Source organism: Mauremys mutica, chromosome 7 (assembly GCF_020497125.1).
Source record: "Mauremys mutica isolate MM-2020 ecotype Southern chromosome 7, ASM2049712v1, whole genome shotgun sequence".
NCBI classification, from domain to species: domain Eukaryota; kingdom Metazoa; phylum Chordata; order Testudines; family Geoemydidae; genus Mauremys; species Mauremys mutica.
Genome location: NC_059078.1, coordinates 25,658,191 through 25,680,269, shown reverse-complemented (window position 1 = coordinate 25,680,269; position 22,079 = coordinate 25,658,191). Strand labels below are relative to the sequence as shown.

The window sequence follows — 22,079 nt, the reverse complement described above, 5'->3', positions numbered from 1 at the left end:
TGTGCTCAAATTGGAGAGAATTCAGAGGAGAGTAGTAAAAATGATAGAAGGATTAGAAACCTGACATATGAGGAAACATTAAAAAATGGGCAGATCAGATAACAGTCTTCATATATGTTAAGGACATGTAATAAAGAAGACAGTGATAAAACGGTTAACTACCTGTAACTGTTGTTCTTCGAGATGAATTGATATTTGAGAAATATGTGTTCTGTGGGGGGGCGGGGGGAGTGCCCCATGCAGTGGAGCCAGATAACTTTGCCTAGCAGTATCTGTAGAGGTAGTGCTGATGCCCTGCAAGCATAGCCCCTCCTCTGGTCATATAAAGGTGGCTCCACCCTGACCCTCTCAGCTCCTTCACATCAAATGTTGTAAGTGCAGACTCCGATGAAGAGTAGATGGGGGGTGGCAGAAGTAAGTAACTGTTTTTTCTTCTTTGAGTAAATGCAGCTGCATATTCTATGTGGGTGACTTGCAAGCAGTACTCACAGAACATGGGGCTCGGAGACTATTTAAAGAAGGATTACAAGAACTGCTTTCCCAAAGTTTGCATCTGATCTGGATGCAGTCTTAATGGCACAGTGGTTTGTAGAGATATGCACAGAGGACCATGTGTTCACCCTGCAAATGTCCAATATAGGAATGCCATTTAGAAATGCCGCTAATGTCACCTGAGCTCTGTGAAATGAGCTTGTACCCCTTGAGGAGATGTAGCCTGGACTATGCTGTCATGATACAGGAAGTTATCCACCTGGAGGCATACTCAGGCTGTGGTTGAGGGCTGGATCTTCAGCTCTAGGCATAAGTGACAGATTGCCTGGAATCGGTTGGTCAGCAAAAATGCTCTCGAATTTGTAGAGTCTATCAGGCCCCAATGAGCTTGATTGTTAGAGTTACAACCAAAGTTGACCTCCCACTGTTTAAAAGGAGACATAGATGACTGAGTAGGCATAGTGCGAACTAGACATGACACATGACACCCTCTCTTGACTTGCCTCTCAGTAACCAATCATCCAGATATCCGAAGATATGAATTCCCCTCTTCCTGAGGTATGCTGTTACTGTTACCATCCATTTCATAAAGACCTCAGGGGTGGAAGACAGGCCAAAGAGCTAGTGTTGGTCCACCACAACAAACCAAAGAAACCTCCTATAGTTTGAGAGAATTGCTACATGAAAATAAGCATCCTGAAGGTACAGGGCAGCAAACCAGTCATTGTGGTTTAAGGCAGGAAGTATTGTTACCAGGTGACCCCATCTGGTATCTCATATATCAGATGTATTTGTTAAGATCACAGAGGCTGAAGATAGGTCTCCCAAGGGTTTGGGAACCAGGAAATACTGAGAATATAATCCCTGTGCCCAGTGTTTCAGGAGGACCTCCTCCTCTACAGCCCCAAAGGCCAGTAGAGACTGAACCTGCTAAAAGAGCAGTGTCTTGTGAAAGGGGTCCCTGAAAAGCAACGTGGGAAGGGGGGATAGAGAGGAACTGTATGGCATAATCCTCTTGGACAGTGCTTAGGACCCAATTGTCTGTTGTAATAGAGTCTCAAACACTGTAAAAGCACGTCAGCCAGTCCCCAAACCAGGGGAATGGGGAAGGAGGACGTACTCCTGGATCATTGTCCTGAACACATGAGTCAGAGCAGGCAGTTGCTAGACGTTGTGGGGATGGTGAGTGGGAAGCGGAGGTGTAGCTGGCTACACCCAAAACCAGAAGACTGCCTCAATCTTCTTTGGGATCTGTGGCTCTTTCTGAAGTAGTGGTAGGCAGAAGGATGTTTTTTCTCTTATTCTATCATCATTTTATATTTATGTTTCCTTCTATTTTATTTGACCGATGAGGGCAGATTTGCAATTTCAAATTTTTATTTGTACCTTATTAACATGTAAGAGGATGAATCCTGGGACATGCAGTTCAATAGACACCTAGAATCTCAGAATATATATTTTATAAAGAGAGGTAAATGTCAGCTAACTTTTCCCCATGAAGATGATGAATTAAAGTGAACTTTTGCCCCTGGAAAATTCCTTTACCTAGGATTAAACCTTGAACTATCATGCAAGAAACCAATTCATTTAAATTAGTATACTTTTCTGAATGTAAAGAGTTAATTTTACTTTTATAAATGCAGTGTCTAACTGTTCGTGTTCTTTTAAAATGCACACCAATTCAAAAATTACAAATAAAACAGTTAAAATATAAATTTCATTCTTATTTTGTGTTTCATTCCTTCACAGTAAAAAACAGCCATGGAAAAGGAACTAGTGGAGAAGGCCATTTTAACACTGAAATGGTTTATTTAATCACATTTGAAAACCATTTCAACTGCATAAACCATATTTAAATATCTATATTTTCAAGCTCTGTACTTTAGACATTACACATAAAAAAACCCTAATATACTGGGCTATATTAAGGATTAACAATCTATTCACATTTGAAAATGAAAGCTAATTTGGTAAGAAAAAAAGACTTCACGCCAATAACCTACACCCCCACCTATATTTATGCACCCTTCAAAACTTATAAACAGCCTCTCTCTTTACAATTTAAATGTACAATAGAAGGACACAAAAATGAGCATTAGGTCTGAGGAAACAGGTTTGAGGTCCCAAACTATCTCAAGACAATTTGAAATTAGGAGTGAAAATATTAAGAAGAAATGAGAACTGCCATATATATATATATATATATATTCCACTAAAGACAAGGGAAATCTCAGCTACAGCTACACACCCTTGATGTTACGGATTCCATACATGGGTCCAATCTTGCAATACTAACACATGCAAGACCGCTATTGAAGTCAGTAGGGTCTTTTCAAAAACTGCAGGATCAGTGCTAAAATACTGTAATAATAAGGAAAATATGCCAAATATATTAGCACATGGCAGGGTTTAAGCTGTTACACTATTTTTAACAAATTGAAAAAAAGACCAGGATATATCTTCTGCAAAGATTTGTAACTAATACATCATTTGAACCCTGACACACTCTGTTAACTAAACATTTATATTGTATTGTATGATGAGAAAATAGCTTACCTCTGTCTGAAGTATGGCAGCTCTCTGTTCTTTGGCAGTAAGCGACTCTTTAAGCACTTCAATGTGTTGCTTGCAATCCGAATTCTGATTGCTAAGGGTTTCAAGCTTAGTTTGTAAGGCGAGAAGTTCTGATTCTTTCTTTGAAAGTTCCTGTTTCAATTGGTCAATCTGTAAAATTAAAAAAAATTGTTTTACATCATTAATCTCCAATTTATACTCTCATGAGTTTGGAGAGATGAGAATAAGCCTCATGTGATGCAACCCAGATACCTTCTGGAGAGTCAGGAGAAGCATTAAGGTGCTGACGCTGAGATGCTCGGCACCCACAATTTCTATTAAGTTCATGTTTGCAGTGTTGTTATAGTCATGCTGGTCCCACGATATAAGAGACAAGAAGTGAGTGAGGCAATGTCTTTTATTGGACCAACCTTTGTGGTGAAAGTGACATGCTTATGAGCTCCACCTGAGAAAGGTAATCAGAGCATCACAATGAATTGAGCAATTAATATCTTTGCAGTTAGAGGACAAAGGAGGGTAAGTGAGTTATAGATTGTTGTAATGAGACATAAATCCAGTGCCTCCACTCAGTCCATGATTTTTGATGTCTAGCAGTTTTGAATTTAAGCTCCCAGGATCAACTTTTGAAGGTGTTGTGCAGGTCTCCTTTGAGGATGAGGTCAGATATGGAGTGATCGTTTTGTGAAAAGTGTTCACTCACAGTTGATAGGATGATTTTGACTTTTATGATTTTTCTGTCTGAGTTCATTTGAGAGTGGAGTGATTTTCTTATTTTACCCACATAGTAGTTGTTGGTGCATTTGATGCACTGGAGGAGGTACACCATATGTTATAATGGGCATGTTAATTGTCCATTTCATTTTGAATGGTTTCTATACAAAGGAAAAATAAAGATTTCATGCATGTGTAGATTGAATGCAACACCATACTCCCTCCAAGACCACAGCTATCATTACCATTGGCTGGAGTGAGCCCAGGTTATGAGCATGGCAGTAAGAACTAGTGGTAGATGAGGAACAAGAATTTAACCGAGGGGTGGGGAACAGAGTGATGGAACTCTAACCATCTTCCACTTGCTACACAGTTAATGCCCTTCACCCTCCATTTTCCTTCCCTGACAGCTCATGTGGAGCTCTCCAGTAACAGGAAAGCCAAAGGAAAAAGTCATAATTAAGAAAAGGCTGGGGGGCAGGGAGGAGGAGAGAATTGGAGGGAAAAATTCCAAATAGTGAGTCTATTAGACTGTAAAAGTTGTGGAAACCCCATCCCTTTGGACAGGGGTTCTCAACCTGATGCTCATGAACAGGTGGATCACAGCTACCCTGCCCTTCTCATATTGCTAAATGGGAGAAGTGTCCTGGGATGGAAAAGACTGAGTATTTCGAACATTTAAAACTGGTCAAAGCACTGGAGAATATATTATAAAGAACAATCCTAAATATTAGATGACATAACAGGTATTCTTCTTCTCAAGCTTCTATGTGACAACAGTGGACAAGCAAATTAGCTACTCAAATGATCCATTGTGAGATACTTAATATTAGCTATTTAAATTTCCAAATGACTTCAGCCCACGTGGGGCGGAATGGGCAGTAACTTTTCAGAGATATTATTTCAGGCTATCCCTCTGCTAACTGTGGCAGACACTTGGTTTTCATTTAAACGTTTTTCCTCACAACCAAAAGGGACAGACATTTTTATTTTAAATCAAAGTTTAAATGCTATGAAGGTGACCAAAGAAGAGCTGGGATTGCCCTATCCATTCTGTCCTTTCAATTTAAACCCAAAGACCACTTGGGATGAGGTTAAATCTAGAGTTAAAGGGAGTGGTAGCCCAGAAAAAAAAAAGTTTGTCATATTTAGCCATATCCTCAAAATCAAAACACAGTACTATGTCACAGCCGTAATTCTGAATTACATATTTAGGGTTATTCTCTTTTTCTCTCCACAAGTTTCAAAATATTTTGTGTCCACTAGGTTGGAGAATTTGGCTGGTCACCCTTTGTCTCTTGCACAAAATCCTAATCTGCACAGGAAGCTAAAGCAATAGCCTTTATAGTCTTAATTTATCAAAAGAAAGAAAAGGGAGTGTAGAAACAAACAAAAAACAGATGTTGGAAAAAGTAAAAAGAAACATACAACATGTATCGCAAAACTACTCAAGAAAAAATGTTCAGCTTGGAAATAAATCTTCTTCTTTCCTCCCCATCATTTATTTACTTTGCCAGCACATGTAAGCAAGGGCCGAAACTAAAACAAAAAAGGTACACAAAATATAGACTGGGAAAGTCTGAGTACATAATATAAAGGAGGAACCCTAGATCTGAGGCCAATCTAATTATATTACATGTTTTATACTAGACCCTGGTGGACATCACACACACCTAATCTCTATTGGAAGCTTTTCACAGTTACTCTGAGAAATCAACAAGCAAGGAAAATGGCAACATTTTCATCACAGATATGCTCCCCATTGCTCTGAAATGATCTGTTCATTAGCATGCAGTTCCGGTTTGAAGTTCTGCACACTGAAGGAGGTCAAGAAAATGTGTTACAGTTCCCAAACACAAAAGAACAGATCCAAGTTAGGATAACTGTGTCTTTGGCAAACTCTTCAATAAAAAAAAAAAGCGAAATGAAAATGAAAAAGAATGCAAGAACTGGGACCTCTCCCTTAAAAAGAAATATCCAGGACAGAACAAGACCTCACAACTTTTATCTGATACACTCAATTGTTAAAAGGTTCTTGTATAGTATGGTTCTCTGTAAAAAGTTAAGCACTTCGTTAAACAAGTCTTTGTCCTTGCTGAAGTGCACATATCAAGGTGAATGTAAGAAGAATGTTGACATAATCCAGTGAGGACCCATGCCTCTCTATTGGAGTGAAAGTAAAACAATGACCACAACTTCCATGTGAGTTAGAAATAAAGACTACAATGAAGATTAACCCGGATGTCTGGATATAGATTCTAGATCCAAGGCCAGAAGGGACCCATTGTGATCATCTAGTCTAACCTCCTCTATAACACATCACAAGCCACAGAACTTCCCCAAAATAATTTCTAGAGCATATTTTTAGAAAACCAGCCAATCTTGATTTAAAATGGCCAGTGATGGAGAATCCACCATGACCCTTGGCAAACTGTTCCAGTGGTTAATTACCCTCACTGTTAATGATATACACCATTATTTCCAGTCTGAATTTGTCTAGCTTCAACTTCCAGCTATTGGATAGTATTTTACTCTTCTCTGCTAGATTGAAGATACCATATATGGTATCCCAGGACCACTAATTGTCTCTATTCCTGACTCTCTCATTCTCTGGAGAAGTTTGGAGGTGTGTGTTTATTATTAGTGTATTAGAATTTACAAAGAAAATACCTTGATGCTGTACAAATGCAATCTTTACTAATGGTCTACATGCAGCTGATACACCTTCCTTTCTAGATTTAAATTAAGAAGAGATGTAAACTAAATACATATTCTTTTAATATAACAGTATAAAGAGAATTCTAGCGCCTAACCATGAAAAGAGCCTTTTTCTATTGTTTGGCATCAATCAGGACTTATATTTATCAAAACTTCTTATCAGCAATCTCAGGTTCGACAGATCAGGTATAATAAGATCTGCTTGCTGACAGCCATATAAATACTTTTTCCACCTTGAAAGGTTCTCTGATGAATGGCAGAACTAGTATCTTTTGCTGCAAATCTCAGTTGTAAGAGGAAGGACAGGGCTGGTGAAAGAAGTTGTACAGTGTTTCATCAGAATGTGACATACTTATCAAAGTACTGATCTGAAGGTTGTGATGAAACAATGGTATGTATAACAGTCTTCTTCTCATTCATCTGCTCTTTAGAGAAAAGAACTATATTGAATCTCTTCCTCTCAAAAACACTGGAACTTCCCCTTTATATACAAGATTTTGGACATTATTTATACCTTAAAAGCTTCAATATCTTTTCTGAGATATTGTAGTAATTATACTGTAAGTCACAGAGAACTGCATACTTGTAGGTTAACCACATTTGAAAGCGTACTGTAATCTCACTAATGGTAACCCCACTTATGAGTTTTAAAAGATTGTATTGAACATAAAAAGTGTTAAAAAAAAACCCTTTATATTTAAAGTAAGCTGCCAAAAGGGCCATAAGCTTTCATTTATCCAGTGGGAAGAATCTAAGACAATAGCTAAAACATGGCAGGTGTCACGGGATACTGAAGGTACAGGAGACCCCACACTTTCTAAAATTAAGGTAATGTACCTTTTCTGAGATGGCAAATCTAATACCGTTAATATCATACAATAATTTTTCTCATTGTCTCCATTTTATGCTCAGGATAACTAAGACTCAGAGAGTAAAATGATTTGCCTAGAAGCCAATGGGAACTGCGGAGGCAGTGCTCAGGGAGGGGCGGGGGCAGTGTGCAGAGCCGCCTGCCGCTCCTCTGCCTAGGAGCAGCCAGGACAGGTAGCCGCTTGCAGGAAATCACCCAAGGTAAGCACCCCCTGGATCTGGCAATCCGCACCCCCTCCCAGGCCCCCTCCTGCACCCAAACTCCCTCCCAGAGCCCACACCCCATCCCGCACCCCAAACCCTAGCCCCACACCTAAACTCCCTCCCTCTTTGTTAACCAGCATTTTTCACTTACCGGCACCCCTCATCCCCCCCAACATGCTAGATAAAACAGCTTTTCCTATATCTTGACTTCAGTAAGACTTCTGACACTGTCTCATGAATTTCTCATAAACAAACTAGAGAAATATAGCCTAGATCAGGGGTAGGCAACCTATGGCACGCAAGCTGATTTTCAGTGGCACTCACACTTCCTGGGTCCTGGCCACCAGTCCAGGGGGGCTCTGCATTTTAATTTTAAATGAAGCTTCTTAAACACTTTAAAAACCATATTTACTTTACATACAACAATAGTTTAGTTATATATTATAGACTTAGAGAAAGAGAACATCTAAAAACGTTAAAATGTATTACTGGCACGCAAAACCTTAAATCAGAGTGAATAAATGAAGACTCGGCACACCACTTCTGAAAGGTTGCTGACATCTGGCCTAGATGAACCTACCATAAGGTGAGTATACAACTGGTTGAAAAAGCAAACAAAAAGCAATTATCAATGATTCACAATCAAGCTGGAAGGGCCTATTGAATGGGGTCCCACAGGGATATGTCCTGGGTCTGATTCTATTCAATATCTTCATAAATTATTTGGATAATGGCATAGAGAGCACACTTATAAAGTTTGTGGACAATACCATGCTGGGAGGGGTTGCAAGTGCTTTGGAGGACAAGATTAGAATTCAAAATGATCTTGACAAACTGAAGAAGTGGTCTGAAATAAATAGGATTAAATATAAGGACAAATGCAAAGTACTATACACAGGATGGAATAATCAATTGCACAAATACAAAATGGGAAATAACTGCCTAGGAAGGAGCATTTCAGAAAAGGATCTGGGGATCATAGTGGATCACAGACTAAATGAAAGTCAACAATTTATATACGTTGCAAAAAAAACAACAACCCATAATTCTGGGTATATATTAGCAGGAATATTGTAGTAAGCATGCCATGAGAATTAATTCTTCCACTCTAATCAGCACTAATAAGGCCTCAACTTGAATACTGGGTCCAGTTCTGAGCACTATGCTTTGGGAGAGATGTGGGCAAATTGGAGAAAGTCCAGAAGAGAGCAACAAAAATTATTAAAGATCTAGAAAATATGACTTATAAGGAAAGACTGAAAAAAACTGGGTTGGTTTAAGCTGGAGAAAAGAAGTCTGAGAAGGGAGATAAGTCTTTAAATACATAAAAGGTTGTTATAAAGAGGAGGGTGATAAATAGTTCTCCTTAATCAGTGAGGACAGGACAAGAAGTAATGGACTTAAGTTGCAGCAAGGGAGATTTAGGTTAGACATTAGGAAAAACTTCCTAACTGTCAAGGCAGTTAAGAACCGAAACAAATTACCTAGGGAGGTTATGGATCTCCATCCCTGGAGGTTTTAAGAACAGGTTAAATAAATACCTTTCAGGAATGTCTATATACTAGTTAGGCCTGCCGCAGTGCAGGGGACTGGACTAGATAACCTATCAAGGTCGTTTCCAGTCCAAGATTTCTACGATTCTCCACCAAGCCATTTGGGCTCCACAGAAGCAGATAGCATCACCCCCTCAAGAAGCTTTTTCAAAATCCCTGGCTACAAATTTTAGCACACAAGGGGCTTTTCCAATTTTCACTTCAAAAATTATCAGCTCCACAAAATTTCACATAAAAATAGATGTTGGATGCAGAGGAATGAATGCAAAAAAAAAAAAATCAAGGAAAAAAATGTAGTTTCACAATCAAAATTGCTACAGTGATTTTGACCAGCTTTACTCTGTTTATTATAACCAGTCTCAACTTCATTATAGACAGCTGGCTGTCCTTCCTCTCCCGCATTTCCCTCCCCACTCACTGCTCCTTCTCATCTTAAAGGAACGTATAGGTAAAATGCCGCCTTTTCCCACTTCCCAAGATTCATCTATGTGAATGTTTCATTTCCCCCTCCTCTATCACTGCTGTCCTAGTATTGTAGAAGGTATCTCCATATCAGTACATTGTTACTTTATAAACAAACAAGAATATAATCAGGAACACAAATTTTGGAATAAATTCATCATAGTTTGTATTTTTTTTTAAACTATTTTAAAAAAAATAAATTGGTTGAGCAAAGAGAATCAGAAAAAGTAATCCCAAAGTACAAAAAATAAAATGTTGGGACTGCTCTTTAATTACATGGCAGCTAAACAAATGTAAATTAAGTGTGGTAAAAATGTGCGGCTAGGATCACAAGTTAGATGCCAAGTTTAAGTCTGATTATTTTAAAATAACTGAGTGGCAGTATTGTTTAGTGAGTCTGGGAGTTAGGTCCCGGGGTTCTATTCCAAACTTTGCTACTAACTGGTGTGTGACCTTAGCCAATTCACTTAGTCTCTCTCTCTCTCTCCCCCTATCTGTAAATTGAGGATAATAATATGCATCAACCTTTGTAGAATGTTTTGAGATTCTTAAGTTAAAGACACTGTGTAAGTGCAAACTATCAGAATTATAAAATTAAATTTTTTAAACTATTAGAATTTTAAAATACTGTACATGTAACACACATTTACAATGGAAACAACAACTCAGCATAATTTATGGCATAGTAGTACTAACCATAATACCATTATCAAGGTAATGAGAAAATTAACAATTAAAATGGTATGAAAATACTGTAGGTCAGAATGGAAACCAATAAAGTCATAAAGCAGCCTGGTAGTGAAAGCAGGAGTTATAAAGCTGAAAAAAGAGAAAATGAAGAAACCATATACAAGATATGGAGGGAAAAAAAAGAAACATAAGAAAGTGTAAAACATGAGAAATGTAGTAAATTAATTAATGCTTTTGCTGCTGAAGTGTAATGGATTAGCCTCCTCTCTACTTCTCCTGAATCAATACTTCAAGTGCCTTTTTTTTTTAAATTCAAAAAAGGTTCCTGCAGCAACTCCTTTCAGTGCCAAGTACCGCAGAGCTACCATCAGCAAATTCACAGAGGACTGCTTAAACTGAAGAGTCCAATTAAAGCTTCTGTTCACATTATTTTAATACCATTAAACTATTTTATTAGTAGACTGTACCTTATTTTTCATGAACTTTGAGTGACTCTTGTAAACTTCTATTTGTTTGATCTCTTCTTCTCGGTCCTCTATATTCAGAACTCCGTTTGTCTTTAACATCTGTATTTCATCTTCGAGATCCCTTATATTGCGTTCAAGTGAAGCTATTTTTGTGTCCTGGATTAAAATTTTAAAAAATAAAGAGAGAGAGAATCTGTAATTATATGAAACCTGGATGTTAAAAATGCAGTATTTGTAGCAACGTGGTACAATAATAATACACTAGCACAAGAAACTGGAACAAATTCTGCTTTCATTTATACTAATGCAAGGGTGATGGAACAATTTGTATAGTGGGGGTGCTGAGAGCCATTGAACCAAACTGTCAACTCTGTATATAATGGAAATCACTTCAAACCAGGGGGTGTAGCAGCACCCTCAGCATCCCTAGTTCCAGCAATTATGATGTGTACTGATGTAAATCCCAGGTAATTCCACTGACACTGGCTTAAGGGAAAACAGGATTTGGACCTCTGCTCTCAAACAAAAGACAGCACGATGCTTGATTTTATTTTAGCATCAATTAAGAATGAGCATTTTGATGCTCATGCACAATCTGGGCAAAATCCTGCCCTACATCCTAGAAGTCACACAAAAGAAGGACAATAGATGGGGACAGCAGGGCCAGACATATATGGAAATAACTTATATGCCTTGCCAACTACTTAGGGCTATCAGGAGCTGGCTGGCCTCTCAATCTAGTGGTATCTTGAAAACAAGGTTACAATCCAGTCCTGCTGTTTTGAGAAATAAGAGGAGTTTCCTTATGGCCATTTCCTCCACTGGTATACCCACATATAGCCAAGGGCAGGATATATACTTTCATCCTACAATCTCAAAGAGCTTTGCAAACAGTATGTAACCAAGTTAATTTGCAACAACAGAAATGCCACCTCATATACCACGGATCATATGCCACCTCATATACTGGTTATCAGCTTGTGCCAGCACAGCACTGAAAAAATCCAATGATTCAGCTCTCATTTTCATTTGTTGCCTGTAAACTAAAAAAATCTATCCACTTGGGGATGGATAGCGATCATCAGGATTTGTAGTACCTTCTCACACAACTTTCACTTTGAAAGAATATAGCAAAATGACTCAGTACGCAATCTGTTTTCAAACATCTATTAGGGAACAAATTCTCCATGGCTCAAGCGCAGAGAAATTAAGTCCAAGAATACAAAGGAGCCAAGACATATTAGAAACTGGGATAAAATCCTTGCCTTACCGAAGTCAATGGCAGAAGGCCTATTGACTATAATGGAGTCAGGATTTTACCCCTTCTCTCCCACAAAAAATAAAAGCTCAACCAAGACAAACTAAATTTGAATCTCTGTAGTAAAATAAAACTTTGTTTCTGTTTTCAGTTGACTGTACTGCCTGTCTTTAGCCATAAACTGAAGTTCTGAGATATTAAAAAAGATTATTCCTACACTACCTACAGACTGTCCTGAAGTAGTCAGCACCAAAACTTTTGCATGATAGTAAAGCCTATTTTCAGGATACCACCAGGCCAAATTTGCAATTTCAGAGGTTGGATAGCCTGGATACAGCTCTGATAAGCATCTGAACTTTTGATTACTAACCCAAAATGAAACTTTGAACCTTTCAAATTTCCCCAACTATTGTTACATATCCAAGAGGAACCAAAGCTATGTAGGGATATACATTAATTTCTTTTTCTGCAAGACATTGTGTTGAGTTGTAGTATTGTTAACCTTTATTCCTGTAACCAATAATGATTTGCAGAACCAAGGAATTAATGGAATGCATTTATTTCCTTTATTAGTAATAAAGAATTGTGAAATGGTTGGATGGGAGAGATTCGGTCTCTAGAATAATATCTTCTTCGGCTTGCTATGTGATAATTAACCATAATTTGGGTACTTTACTTCAGAGTGTTGATAGATTGGTGGAAAAGTAGTAAGAGAATGAGAATTACTAGACTAAATTCTTCTATGAGATGCCTATTTTTTCAGTTCCCACTCCCAGGCCTAATCCCTTATTACCAAGCATTTACTTCAAAATGCTGAGGTCTAGATTGTACCTAGGCCTCCATGGATGCACAAAAGAGAGGAAAACCCACAAAAGAGCCACCTTATACTTCTACAGGAACAGATAAAACATTTGTTTTTGAGAAAAGACCAGTAGACCCTCGCAGCAACAGTCGAATTAGAAACCTCAGAGGAGGTGGAGATGTGCAAGTTTAAAGTACCACCCCAAACCTATTCCCCCACTGCACCAGCCAAAGGAGCGAAGCCAGCACAGGGGAAGCACCTAGTGGAACCTATTAAAAAGTATAGTAGAGACCACTGTTATATTCACTCTTTGTACTCCCATAGGCATGCACGCACATGCACACACACACACACACACATACACATACATATACACACACCCTCCACTGGAAGATTTTCCTAGTACACAGAAGCCTGTTCTCACAGCTTCTGGCAAAAAGAGGCTAGAGACACTTCAGAGCATGTTTTTGCACCCCTGACCATCCTGGCTAGTAGCCATTGATGGACCTATCCTCCATGAACTAATCTAGTTCTTTTTTGAACCCTGTTATAGTGTTGGCCAGGTTAACTTGCATTGTGTGAAAAAATACTTCCTTTTATTTGTTTTAAACCTGCTGTCTAATAATGTCATTTGGTGACCCCTACTTCTTGTGTTATGAGAAGGAATAAATAACAATTCCTTATTTACTTTCTCCACGTTTCATAATTTATAGACCTGTATCATATCCCCCCTTAGTGGTATCTTTCCCAAGCTGATAACTCCCAGTCTTTTTAATCTCTCATCGCGTGGAAACTATTCCATCCCCCTAATCATTTTTGTTGCACTTTGTACCCTTTCCAAGGCTAAAATTCCCTTTTTGAGATGGGGTGATCAGACCTGCACACAGTATTCAAGGTGTGGGTGTACATAGATTTATATAGTGGCATTATGATATTGTCTGTCTTGTTGTCTATCCCTTAATGATTCCTAATATTATGTTAGCTTTTTTTACTGCCCTTGCACATTGAGCAGATGTTTTGAGAGAACTATCCATGTCTCCAAAATCTCTTTAAGTGGTAACAGCTAATTTAGATCCTATCATTTTGTATGTATAGTTGGGATTTTGTTTTCAACACTGAATTTCATCTGCCATTTTGTTGTCCAGTCACCCAGTTCAGTGAGATTCCTTTGTAACTCTTCATAATCAGCTTTGCATTTACCTATCTTGAGTAATTTTGTACCATTTGCTAACTTTTCCACCTCATGGTTAACCCTTTTTTCCAGATCATTTATGAATATGTTGAACAACTCAGGTCCCAACACAGATCCTTGGGGGACACGGCTGTTCCCCTCTCTCCATTCTGAAAACTTCCCATTTATTCCCACTCTTTCTTTCCTGTGTTTTCACCAGTTATCCCTCATCCCATGACTGCTTAGTTTACTTAAGAATGGACAGAAATCAGGGAGGAAGACTGCTGTGTATGTGGAAATGGTCAACACCTTAGGTATGATGCCTCTGAACGTTCAGAGTACAATGTTATTATGGAAACTTTAAAAGGGAGCTCTACATCAGACTATGGATAGCTCCCCAGCCCTTTTAGCTGATGTAATAGTTATGAGGAAATTGCAGTCTATGTATAAACAAATGCAAGAACGTACAACCAAGGAACTTAAAAGAAGGACCACGGTGTCCTCTTAGCAGTACATTTAGCTAAACAAGAGACTGCCTTGTGAAATATTACCTTTAATGGATAGACCCCAACTATCAACTATCAGCCTCCACTTCCATTTTGGAAGAGAAGATTATTTCCTCCTTGATCACCTGCCTCATAATCCCCACAGAAACCTTTTCATTCAGGCTTTGCTGCTCTGACACACAGTGTTTTAGGATGCTAATCTTCAGTGGTTTGAGCATTGGCCTGCTAAACCCAGGGTTGTGAGTTCAATCCTTGAGGGGGCCACTTAGGGATCTGGGGCAAACAATTGGTCCTGCTAGTGAAGGCAGGGGGCTGGACTCGATGACCTTTCAAGGTCCCTTCCAGTTCTAAGAGATTGATATATCTCCAATTATTACCTTAAGAATAACAAGGTAACAATAAGAATATTTTCTATTTTTAATACTATGACTTTAAGATTGAATATCTGGTTCTCCCTCCCATGGAAGGAATATTTCTACATTCTACTTGTAGATTATAACAGCTTTTGCCCCCTTTGGTGATGACTCTCACACTCACAAATGGTTATGTAACAGAATTAATTATAAAAACAACTGTGGGGACGTTCCCATCTTAGTATTGAAGGTAGTGGGTGGTTTGGGTTTTCTTTGCGCCTTTTCTTCCTTCTGTTTAAAATAAGATGTTTTGTTAAAGACCAAAGTCACACAAAATGTTACATCCTGGAAAATTTGTGATTTTATCTAATTAATTCCCTTTGCCCCTGTAAGACTTCCCTTTGCCCCTGTAAGTCTTCTGACAACCCTATTCTGTCTAAAACACAAGAACAGCAAGTCATCTACAGTGCGAAACAAAGGATTCAAGAACATGTTAATGATTTAACACAAACAATTTATAAAATTACTAACCAGAGTAACACCATGCATCGTGCTTCCTGAAATACTGTGTACATTTATTAAATAGTTATATTAAGTCACAGAATCAAAAACACAGCACACTAAACAATTAAAAGGGTCACTTTGATAGATATTTTTAAGAAATTTCAGTATACAACAAAAGAATTGTTTTAAAATCAAAAGCAAAGCAGCGCTGGTTCTGCTACACAGAGAGAGCAGGCAGTTGCCTAGGGCCTCATAAAAATGTCCGGTAAATATTTGCTTGTCTTACTACAGTCTCATAGGGATGCCTATCCCAGTGGAATCCCTACACCCACCCATGCAGCAGTGAGTGTACAATGTGGTTCAAAATCAGACAAAGGAGGCCAGGGGAAAAGAAAGGTGGCTTGTTGGTCACAGGCAGATTCTGCGTGCTACTAGAACTGTAACAACAGGCACAAACAAACTACACTGGGAAAAAGTTGGGTAACTTATTTCCATGACAATGGAACAGCAGATTGCAGTAGCAGAGATATTTTGGGGTATAGAACTAGGCAAATATTTCCCTATACATTATGAAGTCTTACCTAACATACTGAATTTTTAAAACATTTTTTCCACTGTATTTTTATGCAAATATAACCACCTGTCTTTTTTAAGTGCAATGCTGCAGCAAGATAGGGAATATGATTCCTAGATGCATAAATCAGGGAAATATTGAGTAGAAGTAGGGAGGTGATATACTGGCAAATGAAGTTCCATGTCAATAAATTCCAAGTAATGCACTTTAGAGAGAAATTTTACACTATTCATACATCTTACATGATTCCATATTAACTGTAGCAATTCAGGAAAAGAACCTGTTCATCACTGTAAACTGCTCAATGTGCACCCACAATCAAAAAAGCAAACAAGATGTTAGGATGCATAAGGAATTGGACAGAGAATAATACTGAAAACATAACATTATTCCACATCTTTCACTTATATTGCTGTTTCCAGTTTCCTGGCTCCCCATCAGTCTGCCAGGTGCATGATGCAAAGGAGCCAGGCATGCAAGCTAGTAGGAAACCAAGCGGGTTTTGAAGCCAACCTAGCAGGCAGCGTTCAAGCAGAATCGTGCCTGGTTTTCATCAGAACAGTTTGATTTTGACAAATTGACCGTTTCCAATAGAAAACCGTTCCATCTAAAAATTTCCAACCAGCTGTAAAGAAAAAAAATATTTTTAAGTGGCATTTGTTTGTAACAGGATTTTCAGATTTGTATTTAATCATGTAGTTAAAATGCCATCTAAACTACCTACTGTATATACTAGTTCATAAGCCAAATTTTTTTTAGTAAAAAAGGGAAGCACCGGAGAAGGGGGTCGGCTTATGAATGGGTAATAGAGAGGGAGAGGTGGGACACAGACCCTTCCCCCAACAGAGGGAGCAAGGAGAGGCAGCACAGCCAGAGAGGAAGAGGCAGGCCCAGAGTCTCTCCGCTTCAGGCCATGCTGCTCTCCCCCCAGCCTCTGAAGCAGCTGCAGCTCCGGGGCTGGCAGGCTGCAGCCGTGCCGGTTGGCCCCGCGCCCCAGAGCAGGCTGTGGCCACGCCTCCGGAGAACACTGCGGCCATGCCACCCGGCCCAACCCACTGGAACATGCTGTGGCCACGCCGCCCAGTCTGACCCACCGGAGCAGGCAGCGGCCGCGCTTCCCAGCCTGCCAGAGCAGCTCCAGCCAGGTCAGAGACATCCTCCCGTGGCCCTTCCCAGATAAGGTGGGATGGGATGGGGAGAGTGTGGAGGTCCCGGGCTAGGGGTGGGGTCATGTGGGGTGTGGTCACAGGGGTTACACTCCTGACTCCCAGCTTCTCCCCCCCAAAAAATTTCCCCACCAGTTGCTGTCCCGGCCCATCAGGATAAGCAGCTGGCGCGCCGGGACACTTTGTTTACTTAGGTTTACCTCCGTGCCTGCGGATGCTCAAGGTAAACAAGCCATCTCAGCCCACCAGTGGCTTATCCTGATGACCCAGAAGCCAAAGTTTGCTGACCCCTGAATTATAGGGTCAGCTTATGAACGGGTTATAAAATGTTTCCATTTTTACTTATCCATCTTGGGGGGAAGGGGTCATCTTATAAATGAACTGTATGATCGAGTATATACGGTAATTTATTAGGTGAAACTCTCTAATCTGACGTGCTTCCATGGACAGAATCATAGCTTATCACTATGGTATCTAAATCTTGACAAGGAGATGAGCATTATTCATATTCATAATGAGAAGACCTTGAAGAATTAAGATACTGAAAGCAACAAACAGAAAAATCTCTTTGCTATTACATTACCCACTCAGAGAAAACTCATCTATTATTAGGCATTTATTGTGCCTTCTGCAAAAGCATTTTTCTGAAAGGTTTTTGTGATGAAGGAGAGAGAAGTGTGTGGTGGAGTGTAAGACCAAGAGAAAAGGAGGTGCCTGTTTATAGAATTCTTGTTTTGGCGAAATCATCCAAAAAGGGGGGAGGGGCGCAAAAGGGACAAGAGTGAATAAACAAACAAACAAACTACTGTAGTACCTATAACATAGAAAATTCCATAAAGAAGCAAACCAGCTTGCTCCAGCCAACCCCATATCCTATTTCTAGTACCTTCTTTTCCCAGTTACTCCAGAGTATGACAAAATCCAAAAAAACCTTTAAATGTGTTTTACTAATGCTGCAATTTTTCATGAGTGGGGTGGGGGGGTTACAGCTCCCTACTTTTACTGTAATTGATCGGTTTACGCCCTGTGGCATAAAATTTAAGTAGCTATTTATGTAGCTGTTCACATAAGCCCGGAGTGCTGAAATCAAACATTTCTTTTTAGTCTCTAATCGAACAGTGTGTTGTGGCTAATGTTGTGGGAAAATTTCACATTACTGATTTCTTTCATTCAGAATCAGAACATAAACCTCAGAAATTTTCTGCGGAACACAATTTTTTGAAAAATTCCTGTTTGGAAGAACTGAAATGCCATTTTTCAAGAATTTCCGTTATGGCAAGCTGGCTTACCAGCTGGGCAGCCAGGCAGCCTAAGGCTCCCATCAGGCAAGCTCTAGGGGGAGCAGAGCAGGCTGGGAAGCCTACTAGGCAGGTAGATGGGGAATCAGGATAGCTGGGCTGCTAGGGAACTGGGAAGACTGGCAGAAATCCATTCTGTCAGAAAAACTTCAACTAGTGTTAGCTGTGGCTAAATTTACAGACACTTGGTCTGACAATCTAACAGCCTGAAAGAAGAGAAGATGCAGCAGCACTTAATTTGTGCAAGGGCTTGCCAGAGCTGAGCCCCAGCACCTCTAGGTGTGGCAGTTCATAGCCCCGGCACATCTGGGCTTGTTGCATCAGTAATGAATGTAAAAATATTGCTTGAGCCCCAGCACCCCTTTCATTACAAATTAAACAGATGCAGTATCTCCTTCAAGCCTCAAGCTCTGTGGTTTATCTACACCAGCAGCATTCCAGATCTGGGATTGTTGGAATGCTGCTGGTATAGATAAATCACAGAGCTTGGGGCTTGAATCACAAAGACAGAAGGTTTGGCTACAGTAAGATTAAGGAAGAAGTATAATATTACTAGGACTAATAACTCCTCTGAGTTCTCCAAAAATATGGCATCAGTGATTGAAGTTAGGCCCTCCAAACCCTGTTAACAGACACAGGACTATATAGCAGGACTTTCTATACTGGATCAGACTATTAATCGGAATTAGTATACTACTTCCAACAGTTGCCAATACCTAATGCTTCAGAAGAAGGGGCATCTCTCCTCCCACATTAATGACCCTACCTAACAGTGCAATCCTATATTTGGCCTGGGAGAAGAATTGGATTCCTTCATTACTGGTCCCGGCAGTGTTAAGTTTTTGCCTTGAAGCATAAATTAAAGAGCATTCATTAATACAGGATTGTCCTGATTGTGCTGAGGAAAGTTGAAGTAGTAAGAAGCTGACTCTGCAGATTAGTTTCCAGTGATAATGATTCATATATCCCAGAACATTATGACAAAACTGCTGGTAGCATATTGCCTGACACACACACACTGTAATATATAGAGCTGGACAAATAATCTGCAAGAAATAATTTATTCAAGGCATTTTGCCTCTTTCTGTTCATGAAATGTCAGCAAGCAAATCACTATTCCCAAATGTATTTGTTACTTAAAAGTATTCATCAAATTATTTCCTTGAATAACTCTGTGAAGTGTTCACAAGAAGCCCAATATCAGTATTCGATATTTGAAATTTCAAATTAAATCTGTCTTGATCAGTTTTAATTGAACACACACATCACATAGTATGTTTCTATTCCCTCAATTGAGAAATAGAGCCTTTAGTTTCATGGTTTTTTTATGTCAATACTTGAGCATTTGATCATTGCTTTTTTTCTGAAAATATGTATTTTCTAAGGCGATAGTGTCACCTTAAGGTTAGGCCCAAAATTTAAGTTCTATAAAAGAAGGATATTACCAAACCTATTATGAATAGACATGGTTTCATTATTAATTTCACAGAAAAGAGGTTTTGGGGATAAACATTCACTGATTATAAGCCCAGCATGACAGCTATTGAAAGAGAGCCAAAAAGAAACAATCCTTAGGAAAAAAGTGAAATACAAATAATGATAATTAAATAGACAGTGTCTGTATCGATATTAAACGTAAAGTGTAGAAAATATTCAGGTTCACCTTTAAAACAAGAGAAAGGGAAGACTCGTGCAATTGGAACAAGAAGAGTATTTTGCACTACACACACAAGCAGTTTTCTAGTAACATACCTGAAATATCAAAGCTGGATCAATATATAAAGATGGTTGTTTCTGCAAGTAAGGTAAAATCACAAATATTTTCATTCACTTAAAAACTAGCCATTTTAAATACTTTTTGCTCTTGTCTCTGTGCTATTCAGACTTCAGCATGATTGTCACTAGTTTACAATGAAGGTGAGCGTTATGCCAAATTGGTAGGCAGATTCTGCCTAATTTATTCACACAGGTAGTCTCGCTAATTTAAGCGGGACTTTGCATGAACAAGATTTGGCCCTGGTGTTGCTAAGTACACAGTATTAGTTCTTAATACAAACAATGAATGCAATCATGACAAATATATTCAACCTCCTTTGCTTTTAATGTTTTAGGTTATTTTAACCAATAGTAACCAATCTTACATGCTTATATGCCAAAGAGCATATAAAATTATTACAACACATATTCCAAACTCAGAGTGTAAGTGGGTGCAATTCCGTTGAAGGCAATGGATTTCAACACATCTGCCTCACTCACTATGTGTCCCTGCCTCATTTATGTACATCATTCAACTGGTACATTGAATGAGGTAGGGAAAATAATAGTATAATCATGTAATGAAAGTCTATCATAATGCATATGCACATGGAGACAGAGTTAAGGCTGCATTACACATTTCTGAACTTTTTAGTTTTTAGTGTGGTACTATTATATATTCTCAACTTAGGTTTTTAGTATGGAATATATATGATATAACAAAGTATACTGCAGTAAATAACCTAGCATTAACAGATCTTCTAACATTTAGAAAAACAAAAATATACTACTACTACTCATGGCTTTGTCAATTAAATAAAACTCGTTTCTGGTTTGCATACATAATTGTTGGTAAGACTTCACAGTAAAACAGTTTTCATGTCATGTCTTTCTGCAAAAATGGAAGATTTGAGATGGGTGATAGCTAGAGAAACTGTGCACACCAAAACATGGTTTCTTAAGCAAGAGTATAACAACTGCTTCTTTAAGAGAATCTGACACCTTGCCCTTGTTAAAAAAGGCACTGACATTCCATTCCAACAAGGCCCTCAACACCTCATTGGTGCTTTTCACAAGAAAGAGGAAACATGGATCTAACATCACAGTTTTGTCCTGTACATCCTCAGTTCCTCCCACATGCACCACATAATAAAAGGCAAACATAGAAGATGCTGGATTTGTTCCCCAAAAACAGATTTAGCCACCATGGATACAGAGAACTCTGTCCAAATATGAGTAATTATATATTACAAGTAATCTGACAACTCCTTGCAGAAAGAAACACACATGTCATCAGATGCAAAATGATCCAGTTTAACTAGATTAACCACCAGGAATAGTTCCACTGCAGAAAGCTACAAAGGAAGTGAAGAATATTTTCTTCAACTCCTGCACAGCCACAATATAAGATCCCAGAAACTCTAGCTTTCTTCCCTTCCACTTCATTACTCATGTACCATCTACATTAGAAGTGCAAGGACAAAGCCGAGGAAGAGGATATGACGGATCATGTCTATCACCGGTTATGGAAACAGATGATTGTAATATCTTAGCAAACAATCAATAAAGTCATGTATTGTCAAATCCAATCTGCATTTAATGCAGGACATACACAAAACAACTATGCCACTTTTTCAACCCTCTCAAATCACTACTGAACTACATAGCTAGCTGGACGATCTGGACTAATAACAGGCCTGTCGTATCATCCAATAACTGATGCCTATTATATTATTAACCAATGACCTTTCATTCAACAGAATAATCAGAGTAGGTTTACCATTCACCCACATCACAGACTCCTGTGAAGATGCCCTTAGCAAGGCAGGTGACACCAATATTACATGCTTTTGGCTTACATCTCATTCAGATAAACTATAACCTGTATTAATTCAGTTATTCACTTAACATTTTGCTAGCATTTCAAAACACCTCAGGTTTTCAGACTATT

The 22,079-nt window shown here is 38.9% G+C and overlaps 1 protein-coding gene across 9 annotated transcripts in view; it reads right to left on the bottom strand.

Annotated features, from left to right (window-relative positions):
• Nucleotides 1–22,079, bottom strand: part of ERC2 (ELKS/RAB6-interacting/CAST family member 2) — an 829,394-nt gene that overhangs the window by 586,885 nt on the left and 220,430 nt on the right. For 7 of the 9 annotated variants that reach the window (XM_045024524.1, XM_045024526.1, XM_045024525.1 and 4 more), the window contains exons 5-7: nt 20,126–20,167; nt 10,742–10,897; nt 3,049–3,216 (exon numbers count right to left, since the gene is read on the bottom strand). In XM_045024524.1, coding sequence (XP_044880459.1) covers nt 3,049–3,216; nt 10,742–10,897; nt 20,126–20,167 — 366 coding nt within the window. The remainder of the gene's footprint in view (nt 1–3,048; nt 3,217–10,741; nt 10,898–20,125; nt 20,168–22,079) is intronic. The other 2 variants (XM_045024527.1, XM_045024529.1) reach the window with 1 other exon arrangement.